The 11,697-nt window shown below is 37.0% G+C and overlaps 2 protein-coding genes across 2 annotated transcripts; both read right to left on the reverse strand.

Moving 5' to 3' along the window:
- Positions 1–1,568: 1,568 nt before the first annotated feature.
- On the reverse strand, positions 1,569–2,000 carry LOC140862257 (uncharacterized). Its single transcript, XM_073265261.1, has one exon. The coding sequence runs from the start codon at positions 1,998–2,000 to the stop codon at positions 1,569–1,571; it is 432 nt and encodes a 143-aa protein (XP_073121362.1).
- An 8,301-nt stretch (positions 2,001–10,301) lies between these two features.
- LOC140862258 (secreted RxLR effector protein 161-like) lies at positions 10,302–11,333 on the reverse strand. Its single transcript, XM_073265262.1, has 2 exons — positions 10,611–11,333; positions 10,302–10,319 (listed from the first exon to the last, which is right to left on the reverse strand). Exons 1-2 carry the CDS (start codon positions 11,331–11,333, stop codon positions 10,302–10,304), a joined length of 741 nt encoding a protein of 246 aa, XP_073121363.1.
- Between the last annotated feature and the right edge of the window lie 364 nt (positions 11,334–11,697).

The raw sequence follows: 11,697 nt of genomic DNA on the forward strand, positions 1-11,697 counted from the left end.
TAAAAAAAGTTATATTATTTAGTATTGAGTTTTCTGTAAAATGATATTTTATAAAAGAGAAAAGTTATATAATTCACATAATTTGTAATTAAATCGATATTATTAACCAAACATTATTAAACTACTGCAGTATATTTGCAAAGAAATTAACACTAAAAAGTAAGGAAAATTTTAAAGGTATAACAAATATTATGTACAACGATATTTACAACAATAATATTGTGAGATTTTGTTATTTTATCGCGAGATTTTGTATTTAATATATCGTGAGATTTTGATAAATTAAATTCTTGTATTGAATTTTTGTTGTTGTAAAATTGGCCAATAAATTTTGTTGTACCTGCAGCATCACTCAAAAAATAAACAACAAATTCAATCAAGTGAAACATTTAGAACTAGAATAATTAATAATTAATCCTATTAACCTTTCAATATCATTTTAATTTAATCATTAGTTTTATGAGTAACACTCGTGTGAGACGGGTCAATCTTACCCATATTTAACCTTTCAATATCATTTTAATTTAATCATTAGTTTTATTATATATAATATATCGAATAGGTGAATAAATTATAAAATCAAAAGACAAATGTTTTTTAAAAGTAAATTTATACCTAATATGATGAGGAGATGTAAGGAAAATCGTTATATTTAACTTTTTTTTTACCCAGCTTAAATCCTAATATTAAGTTTATCAATTGACCAATTAATTATGCACATAAAATAGTAATTAGATGTAAAAATCCTTTGTCCGTTAACTTTTTCCACCAAATTTAAATCTACCATGAGTTATAGACTTGTGATCATAGAGATATGAGTAATAATGAATGTCTTTATAATTTAAAAGTAAGCAGTATTACAATCGATACATCTAGTTCTAATCAATCAGGTGGCGTATGAGCTATTCGAAACACGATTAGATAAAACTCGTTTGAGCTCATTTAATGATGTTCGTTAAGATAAATGAACAAGTTCAAACTTTACAATATTCGACTCGTTAGTTCGTGAACATGTTCGTCAGTAAGCTCGTGAACCAGCTCTTAGATAAGAAAAATAATAATTTCAATATTTGATTAATATATAGGTTTTATAATTAGTTACTCGTTGGATTTATTCGGAACATTTTCCACTAAGTGATTTATATGAATCATTAATCTTGCTTTCATGGAGTTTTTTCTTTATTCATATAGTTCTGTGTTTAAAGAAAATAAAAATATTCTATTACTCATGATAAATATATAAAAATCGGTGAAATTTATTTATTAGAATAAAAAAATTATAATTTTTTCTAAATATAAATTTTAGTTTTTAATTAATTTAATTCAATAGAAATTTTAAATTTAGAATATATTTTATACTTATTAAGTTTGTTTAGACTCGATAAAAGCTTGAATAAACTCGTAAGCCGTTAATATATTCGTTAAACAAAGTTCGAGCATGAGCCGATTATAAAAAAGTAAAACTTAAATATTTAAAAATTCGACTCGACTCGGATCGGCTCAACTCAATTACATCATCAGCGAAGGTAAGCCTCAAACTACTAAAAACCTATACCAATTAAAAAGGACTACTTTCTTGAAATGAGCCCATCATCATGATTCAATCTCTTGGATGACATCCTATTGAACAAATTCCTCAAACTATTCTTGCTCTCCTTGTGCCTCTTGACACCTGATCTATCTTGGCTACATGCTGCTACGAACGAGTCGTCGGTGACCATTAGCCCCATCTCCAGCTTCTTGGAGACGGTCACAATCTCATACGAATCCCAAAGCGACTGCCCGAAATCCCAGCTAGTGTTGCACCTGTCTCTTTTGATAGCCATGCTTATCGCCTCGATCTTGAATCTGCTCGGCTTGCCCTTGAAATACTGCCTGCAAGCATCGGATTCTAAGGTGGTGGTTGTTGTCTTCGAGTTGCTCGAATGGCCGTGCCATGCTTGCGCCACGGCCTTGAGGATTTCGACATCTTCTTCTTGCTTTGAGTCCAGCTTCTTCATGGTTAATTTTGGAGCCAGCTGCCTGAGTTGTTTATTGGAGGTTTTATAAGATTTGTGGTTCATTGGATAGAGAACCATCGAATATAGAGATATGGATATATGGCTCTATATTTGTTGTCTCTTTTTGGATTGTATGGACAGAAAAATGGAATAAATTCAATATCATGAGGGCCGGGGGAGGAGAGATTTTCAGATAAATTATGCATTGTGTATTTAATTATTTTAATTTATTTTTTAAAACCCGAGTATATGAAAAACACGAGAGAATGAATAATAACACTAGTACTGGTCGATATATATATATATATATATATATATATATATATATATATATATATATATATATATCTATGGGTGGCTTGTGTACGTACTAATATTATAGCACCAAAATTGCTCTTTTAATCTTATATGTTTGTGATTTTCATTCTCTGTGCTACAAATTTTCTTTTAGTTCGCTATATTAGTTAGTTTATTTTTAATTTTGTTTTCAATTTGACCTAATATAAAACCAATACAGTGTTAATGTGACACTATTTGTACAATATCACTTAAAATAAAACTGAAATTTGATATCATAAATGACCATAAACATAAAATGACAAAATTATAAAATGACAAAAATATGGTTTTCTCCAATATTGTACATAAATATTATGAATTGTAGTATATATTTATTATCATAATTTATTTATAAAGAACAAAATTCTATCGTACAAACTACAATGGCACCAAAATTTTCCATATCAAATGGGATAAATTTCAGTCCCAAAAAATATATATTTAGCACGTCGACTGATTTTCGGTTGAAGAATTGATTTTAAAAAAAAAACCCAGTTTGGCTTTTGAGCGAAAAGACTGTATTAAAGAAGTGTTTGAGATGACTTCTAGGAGACATTTTTTGAGTTTTTTTTTTCAGACAAATTTTAGTTTTAATTCATTATCTTAATTTGGTTTTTTCCCTTCCCATTTTAGTAATTTTTTGTGATGTTAATTGTTAAGTTGATATGTATTTCCTTTCAAAAAAATTTTGATATATTTTATATTCTCTTATCAACATTTCCAATAAAAATATTTAAATTTACCAAAAAATTGAAAAACCCGTGTTTAAAACTTAAAATTTGATAATATAGAGGATTAAAATTGTAAAGAACCAAATATATAATCGAAATTGAAGTTTTTCCTTAAAAATATATCTGTAGTGACCCGCAATTAATCAAGGTAATTAAGGAAATTAATTACTAAATTTTGCCTAAAATTATCCGAAGTGGATCGGAAGCTCCGAAGCACAGATCGGAAGCTCCGATCGGGATCGGACGTTCCGTTGGAAGATCGGACATTCCGTTCTGGCTAGGGCTGACGTCATCACCGACGTCAGCAAGATGACATCACTGCTTACGCACGTGAGGTGACATCGGACGTTCCGATGTCACGATCGGATGCTCCGTTCGCGATCGGACGTTCCGATGAGGGATCGGACGTTCCGATCGCCGTCTATAAATAAGGGGTCCGAGCCCTCATTCTGTGCATCGATTTTCCCTCCTTTCCTCTGGTTTTCGAACCTTCTTACTTAGATCTACGGAGTTCTAGGCATCCTATTGGGAATCCGGAAGTTGCCTAGCGATTCCGGCGTCGTAGCGGAGGTGTGCCTAAGTTTTGAGGCGATTCTACACCAGCGGGCTGACGACGGACGAAGGTATAATTTGGCTTCCTAAAAATATTTAGGAGTATGCAATAGCTTAGTTAAGGCTTTTAGAGCTTAATTGTTGATGCATGGATATTTGTATTGTAGTAGCTAGTAGACTGGACTAGTAGGCTTGGAGTCTAGACCAGCAGTGTTAGAGGTACGTAAGTACTGACCGAGATAGCCGGCATGATATAATTGCTTATATGTTGCATGAGTATGTGCTATATGTTTTATCATGTTTTACCGCCTTAGCACATACATGATTTTACGTGTGACTGCATCCGGAGAGATGTGAGTCATTGACAGTCTCCATAGGGAACGATGATCTCATTCTGGACTCGAGTCAGGTATGACAGTTTCCATATGAGGCTTGTATCCTGTTTTGGATTCGGGTCAGGATGGGGTTAGCTCAGCCCTGATATGGAATATACGAGTACCCCGCGGAGTAGCTCTCTAGCCGGTACTGTATATTCTCGGCGCAAGAAAGTGTTTTCACTTGAGTTTTAAATCATCTGTGTGTGCATATTTGTATTTATATCATTGCTTCTTATTGAGCGTTCTAGCTCACGCCCCTGTGGTTGGGTATTGTGTACCTTGTGGCGGGGCAGGTTTGAGGCTGGACGGTCCAGGCGGCTCTCAGCAGGATTGAGCTTGGGGAGTGCGAGGTTGTAGAGGGTAGGGATTTATTTACCCTGAACCTTCGATTTGGTTGTATAACAGTATTTATACAATTGTGATAACGTCGGTTGTATTCTGCCGATTGGATTTGTTGTATTTTAATTATTCGCACTTTATGCTTTAAGATTTTATTGCGTGTGCTTTTACTATAACTCTGATTAGTTAGTGGATCCGGGTTGGGTCACTACAATATCAACAAGAAGTTATTTAAAAATTAAAAAAAAACAAAAAAATCATATTTTAAAAGTAATTTGTTTGGGAGAAACCAAAAAAAATCGGTGTTATAAAAATTAGAATCTCCTCTTTGGAAAATATAGGAATAATAATGAATTATGTCCCTAAAGTTTCCATAGTTTTCCAAAAATATACTAACACTTTATTCGTTCCCAATTATGTCCTCATTTTTCAAAAATGTTCCCTGATATGTCCTCCAAACTAAATATTTCCTATAATACCTTTAAATTAAAATGTCATTTTAATTCTTCCCTTAGGATTTTTAATGGTATCAGAGCTTACAAAGTTTCTGGATCCTCTATCGTGTGACCTGATGTGAAATACGGCTCTCCGTACGGAACAACCACCACCATGGGCCTTAACCCAGCTGGCGCTCTGGTTAGCTAGCTGTTGGGGATCGATATAGTGTGTAGAGGGGAGGGGGGGGGGGTGTGAATACACAATATTGATAGTCTTTAAAATCTAATGCAATATGGTTGAGTAAATGTTAGTTCACTCGACCGGTTTTCTTTTAGCCTGCTAGAAATATAAGAGCAACTATGATTAGTGCGGAAATAGCTCTCAACATGCTAGATGATATCCATGAAATGATGCAATGTAATAACGTAAGTAGACACAGATATGTTTCTTGGATGTTCGGAGCTCAATCTCCTACGTCACCCCTTCTTCCACCTCGGAAGGATTCACTAGAAGACTTTGGTTATTACAACATCTTGCAATACACCCGATCCAAGCTAGAACTTATCCCACGCCTAATATGGAACTCCTAGATTCACAGTGATAAGATTTAAAGCTCTTATCAAACTTTTCTTCAGATGGTGATGATTATTGTCTTAGTCTCTCGAGGACTTAAGACTTCTCAAATCCTTGTATCAGGTAGCGTCTTTCAAACGATATCTGGATTTGAGCAACCCTTGAAAAGATCTCTTCGAAGATCGGATAAAGCTATTAAAGCTAAGGGTTTTCTCTTTGAGTAGTTGAGTATTCAAGATGGGTTCGAGAGCTAAGATAGATAGATTCTCAATAAGCGTTGTTGTGTTGTGTTCTGTCCTCTTTTTCTGTCTAGAGAGGCTTTGATATATATAGCCTTTGTCTTCAACGTCTTTCTTCTTTGTCCAACGGTAGGATTTTCCTGCTGATAAAGCTTTTTGAATATTTCATACTGGGAGCGCCTTTAATTGTCTATTCAATGTGTCGCTCACATTAAATTCTATTTAAGGCTTTCTCACTTTATCAGACAAATTTTTAAATGCTTCGTCCTTTTGCTTTTTAGTTGTCTTGTCACTTTCTGAGATCTGGGAAACTGTAACTTCGAACTGTAGCGTATAGCCTTTTTGTATTTGAAGTTCGGTAGATATCTCATTCGGTAGATATGTTTGACATACAACTGTTTTGCATTTTTTGTTGGTTGATAAGCTTTAGCTGACGTCGGTAGATATGTCTTTGCTCGGTTGACGTAGCTTACTTATACAAATAACTGGCAGCCGACTAAACAACAAAGTATTGTTTTGTTATCACCAAAAGTCAGGATTCAAAAATTTTCCCCTTTTTGGTGATGACAAAACCTAGGCCCCAAAAATCATTTAAAGAAGATAGTAGACGAAATGAATTCATTGCAAAGATGAATTGCATTGAACAATTAATGTTACAAGCAATCATTGATAAGTAGCAGTGAAAACCTATTACACCTACATTGAGTTAAGTAAATAAAATGTACATAAAATGTACCTTACTTCCTTTGCATTTTTTGTGAAGAGGTGTCAACTGATTTTCTGGATACTTCCCCCTTTTTGACATCAGAACGGGTGAGATGAGAGCTGATCTCTCCTAGTTGAGCATCGATAGTGGTTTGAAAAATGTCAATGCGGGAGTCAATATGAGCGGTTAAATCAGCCTGAAGAACTGAGATTTGCGTTGAGGTGTGCTCATTTGTGCGGCAAACAGTTTGAGAGACCTGTTCGGCAATAGTACCCATAGCTCGAAGATTGCGTTCTTTCTAGTTTTTCAGTTCAGTGACACATCTTACGAGTTCAGAAGACAAACTGTTAAGACGAGACATAATCGCTGATCTTGTGTTGTCAATACCAGCGTCTTGTCCTTGTATGCGATTGTTGAGTCACTGTGTGGTCTCGCGAAGATATTCTACAATGCGTTCCAAAGCATAATTCGCTTGTTCGGAATCAGGAACTGAAATAGAAGTTCGTGTGGCAGTTTGTTCTTTTGGAGGCAAGACTGTGGTGGTCTCAATCAATGAACGGACATCGATTCCAATCACCTGATCTGTTTGGTGAGTTGGACTGGAGGGCTGTGAGCCATCAGTCATCGGTTGAGGCAAGTCTTCAGAATGGATCTCCAGAAGAGGAGATGTTGGTTGTTCATCATCAAAAATTGATTGCATAACATCTGAGACTGATGTGAGTGGGATCTCAGGAATATTATCACCAGTAACTGTTGTGATCGGGTCAGTCAGTTGAGTGTCTGTGATGAGATCAGCACTTGACGTAGGTTCAGCGGTTGATGAGGAAGCAAACGGAAAATATGTCAAGGGAAATTCGTCTTGTGCCGCAATAAATTCCTGTTCCTCTGCTGAAAATACGAAGTCAGATGTTTCCGAGTTATCATGAGAATCTAGAAGAGGAATCATGGCCCGAACTTCGTTGTTATACGCCTGTATGTATTCGTCATCCGGTAGTGGGATGGAGTATTTGAGCCGGTATTCTCGTAAAAAGGTGTCAGTGATATCAACTGGCTGCTTAAGACGTAAGATGACTTCAGTGTCATCTTTGGCAGTTTTGCTCATCGGCTGATAGTTCTCTTCTCTTTTGGCAAGAATATGTCGGGCGAGACTATCACGAAGCTGAACGTCCACCAACTTATATCTGCCGAGTGCTGTTTCAAGATTTGATGTGGCAGTGAGAATGAACATCTTGTCTTCCAATTTGGAAAGGTACTCCAGTTTATTCTCAAGAAAGATCTGAGAATATGAAGCATTCAGACGATAGTTTACCCATTCATCAAATTCCTGTAGTTTGAACCGCACAGCCCGGAGAATGTTAAAAATAATGATAAGAACCTCCATTTTCCCTACCGATTGGGCTTTTTGAAATGGGATGAGAGGTGCTTTGTCTTTTCCCTGAGGGTCGGTTGAATTGTGGTCAGTACAGAGAACGAGGGTTCCTGGATAGTGATTCCTTTTGGTGGAGGAAGATAGTGTTTCGGATGTTGAGACTTCAGGGGTTGCTGTGGTCAGTTGAGACGTTGGGGTGTGAACTGTAGATAACAACTTGATCCTCTTTGGTTTTGGGTGAGATAGCTTGGGAGCCATTTTTGTCTTTTGGGATGGAGAGGGGTGAGCGAATACTTGAACTAAGTGAGCATTGTCACTAACCTCATCCTCCAGATCAGAGTCCACTTGAATAGGTTGTCTGATCGGTCGAGCACGCTTGACTTGGGTAGCTGCAGTGCTTTTGGCAGTTTGTTGCTCTGCCCCTATTTCTCGTTTGATAGTCCTGAGCTGGTCAGCAGTAACCTGATTCTTGTTTAAGAATAAAGGAATTGTGACTGCATTTAACCATTTGGCTGCATGAAGTATCTGTAGTGCAAAACCTTCCGATTGTCCTTTGCCTCTAATCATTTCACATAAAGTAGAGTAGAGAATCGAAGACCAGTTGAAGTTCAACTGGGAGGCAATAGAGGCCATGTACTGAAGCTTTTCGAGAGTGATCTTGTCGTAGGAGACAGCCTTGGCTAAAAGAGTTTTTGCGACTATGTTAGCCAATAGTCAGTATGCTGGCTTCAAGCTTTGTTTGAGGCCATTGACCTTAATGGGTGATCCATCAAGTGTGAATTGAGCTGCCCAGTGAGTTGCATTTTCGTCAGGTAAGTCTGCGCATTTCATCAAACCGGTTGTGGGCAAGTTGAAAGTGTCGCCGAAGAAATGTTGATTGAACTCGATCTTCCGTCCTCTGATGATACATATGATTCTTCCATGATGTAGTTGGGCGGATTCAAAGAATTCCTTGACCAGATCATAGTTGACCGTTGATCCAGAGCTAAGAAATTTTCGAAGTCCTGAAGCTTCAATCATGTTGAACATGGCTGAAATTTCCGCATTCTGGATGGAATGAACTTCATCGAAATTAATGGCCAGACAAGTCTTTTGGATAGAAATTCTTGAGTTTTTCTGCAAACAAAGTATTTGATCAATAGTTTGTGAAGAATGCAGAAGCAAAAAGTGAATATGAGTTCAATTTGCAAGACAATTTGTGAGAGACGTGTGAAATGATCGGTAAATATGGTACCACGTCACTTAAAATTTTGAATTTTGAAATAGAGAGAGTGAAAGATACGCGGTAAAATTAAGTAAGTACAGTGAATATAATATAATAAAATATAATATAAGGCGGTTGGAGTCGAATTCCAATGACTGTAATCATTCCTGAACGTCTGTCATCATGACAGGTGAAGTCTTGGACACGCCGTCGAATTTTTTTAGAGTAATGATTTAATGCGTGATCCGTTCAGTAGATGATTGATATCACCCAACGTTTCACCTTCTCTTTTTATGCCTATAAATATGAAGTGAATATATCAGTCGTGTAACAATAAGAAATCATTCAATAAATCAGAAGACAATATGCCGGGTCCGGGAGGTGATTTGGCAGAGGAATTCGTCGCTGCTCTGAAGAGAGTAAGGTCTCGAGAGTACGAAGATTCTATGTTCTTCCAGGTTGTTGAAGAAATGGATACGATTGAAGATTTGCATCTGTTTCTCTCAACTGGCCATCCTCATGATTCTGAGAGAGACTATGCTGCCCTTGTGCGGCAATATGAAGACAAGCTGGGGTCGTCTGACTCGATGTTGGTCTTCAGTCCAGAGGGCCTGTTGCTCCTCTTGCTCTACAAAGAGCTAGAAGGACTGGAGCGCATCCGGTCGGATGATCTCGGCTACGTTCACTCTCCTACCAGGGAGCTTACGTTCTTCATGCTCTCTTGGAAAAGTGAGGTGGAGAAGGAGATCGGTAGGGCTCTTGAGGCCTTTAGGGCTCTTATGTAATATGTCGTTCTCTTTTTCCTGAAATAAACAAATCTATTTTGCGCATTATCTTCTTTTATGAATTAATAAAGTTACGTCACATCACACATTAAACGAGATATCATCGAGAAGAAAAGCAGATGTTAACGAAGACAAATCACTGTTTGCAAATAATAACTATTTTGAGCTTTTAAATAAATGCAAGAGTGCACAAATATCGATAAAGTATGCTTATCAACAGTCTGAGCAAGTATCTCTTTCGGATTTTCATGAAGATAAATCAGTAGGTAACTGTTGCCATTCGTGACCTTTGGCCTTTGATATTCTTCGCCTATAAATATTGTGATGTAAACAAGTAGATAGATCATAGCTTAGTTGAAAAAAAAATGGATGAGTCCGATTTCGAAAGACGAAAGTTCATCTACAGAAGTAGAGTTGTGGAAAGAGGCATGAGCGTGTGGTATATGATGGAAGCCATTCGTCGTCAACATCGTTTAGGTGTTGTGCCTCTTAGGCTGTGCCTCGCTGCAGGGTTGCTGTGGTGCAAGCGTTGCTTGCGAACCCAGAGCACTGCTGTGGTGCTAAGTTCATCCGCTATTCGGCTCATGATGTTGTTGGCAGAAAGAGACGAGATGCAGAACATCTGTTTTGAGGATGACGTCTGCAATGGTCAAGGCTCCCTCTCCGTCTGGATGATAAAGTGGAGTCATGAAATGAGAAGCAGAATTTTTGCGGCTCATGCTAACTTTAGACTCACTAGGGGTTAGGGATAAGCACTCTATGTAATGAATGTATTTTGTGCTCTTAAAAGAAATAAACGATTATTCCCCCTAAACTTATGCTTGTCTTAATTTAAATCAATTAAACCAAGAATATTGCGAAAATAAGAAAACTTAGCGTCCTGCAATGGCTTGGTGAAAATATCTGCTGCCTGCTGGTCAGTAAATACGTAAATCATTTGAATCTCCTTTTTGAGTACGTGTTCACGAATGATATGATGGCGCACATCAATGTGCTTGGTTCTGGAATGCATCACTGGATTTTGAGTGATTGCAATAGCACTCGTGTTGTCGCAAAATATGGGAGCTTCATTTGACTGGATTCCATAGTCCCTAAGCTGTTGTTGTATCCACAGTAATTGAGCACAGCAACTGCCAGCTGCAAGATATTCTGCTTCAGTAGTAGAGGTGGCAATTGATGTTTGCTTTTTACTGAACCATGAAATAAGTCTATCTCCTAAAAATTGACACGACCCGCTAGTGCTTTTTCTGTCAAACTTGCAACCCGCATAATCTGCATCTGAATAGCTAACAAGGTTAAATTCTGAGTCTTTGGAATACCAAAGACCCACATTTGTAGTGCCTTTAAGATATTTAATAATCCTCTTGGCTGCGATGTAATGCGATTGCTTGGGTGCTGCTTGAAATCTTGCACACAAGCATACAACAAACATAATATCTGGTCTACTGGCCATAAGATAAAGTAATGAACCGATTAGACCTCGATACACAGTTACCTCAACTGGTGTTCCTGCTTCATCTTTGTCAAGTTTAATAGAAGCACTCATAGGGGTAGAAATGGCAGAACAATTTTCCATACCAAACTTCTTGATAAGTTCTTTGGTGTACTTATTTTGATTTATGAAGATACCATTATCCAGCTTCTTGACTTGCAGTCCGAGGAAGAAATTTAATTCTCCCATCATGCTCATTTCAAATTGTTTCTGCATCAACTTAGAAAATTTCTCGGATAGACAAGGATTAGTTGATCCAAATATAATATCATCTACATATATCTGAACGAGTAAAATGTGATCTCCTTTAACAAACTTAAAAAGAGTCTTATCGACTGTTCCTATAGTAAAAGCATGATCTAATAGGAATTGTGATAACGTATCATACCATGCACGCGGTGCCTGTTTTAAGCCATAAAGAGCTTTATCAAGCTTAAAAACAAAATTTGGAGTTAAAGAGTTGATAAAACCTGGTGGTTGTTCAACATATACTTCTTCTTGAAGTAAACCATTGAGAAAAGCTGACTTGACATCCATTTGATATACTTTGAAG

The sequence above is a fragment of the Henckelia pumila genome, chromosome 4, assembly GCF_033568475.1.
Source record: "Henckelia pumila isolate YLH828 chromosome 4, ASM3356847v2, whole genome shotgun sequence".
Lineage (NCBI taxonomy): Eukaryota > Viridiplantae > Streptophyta > Magnoliopsida > Lamiales > Gesneriaceae > Henckelia > Henckelia pumila.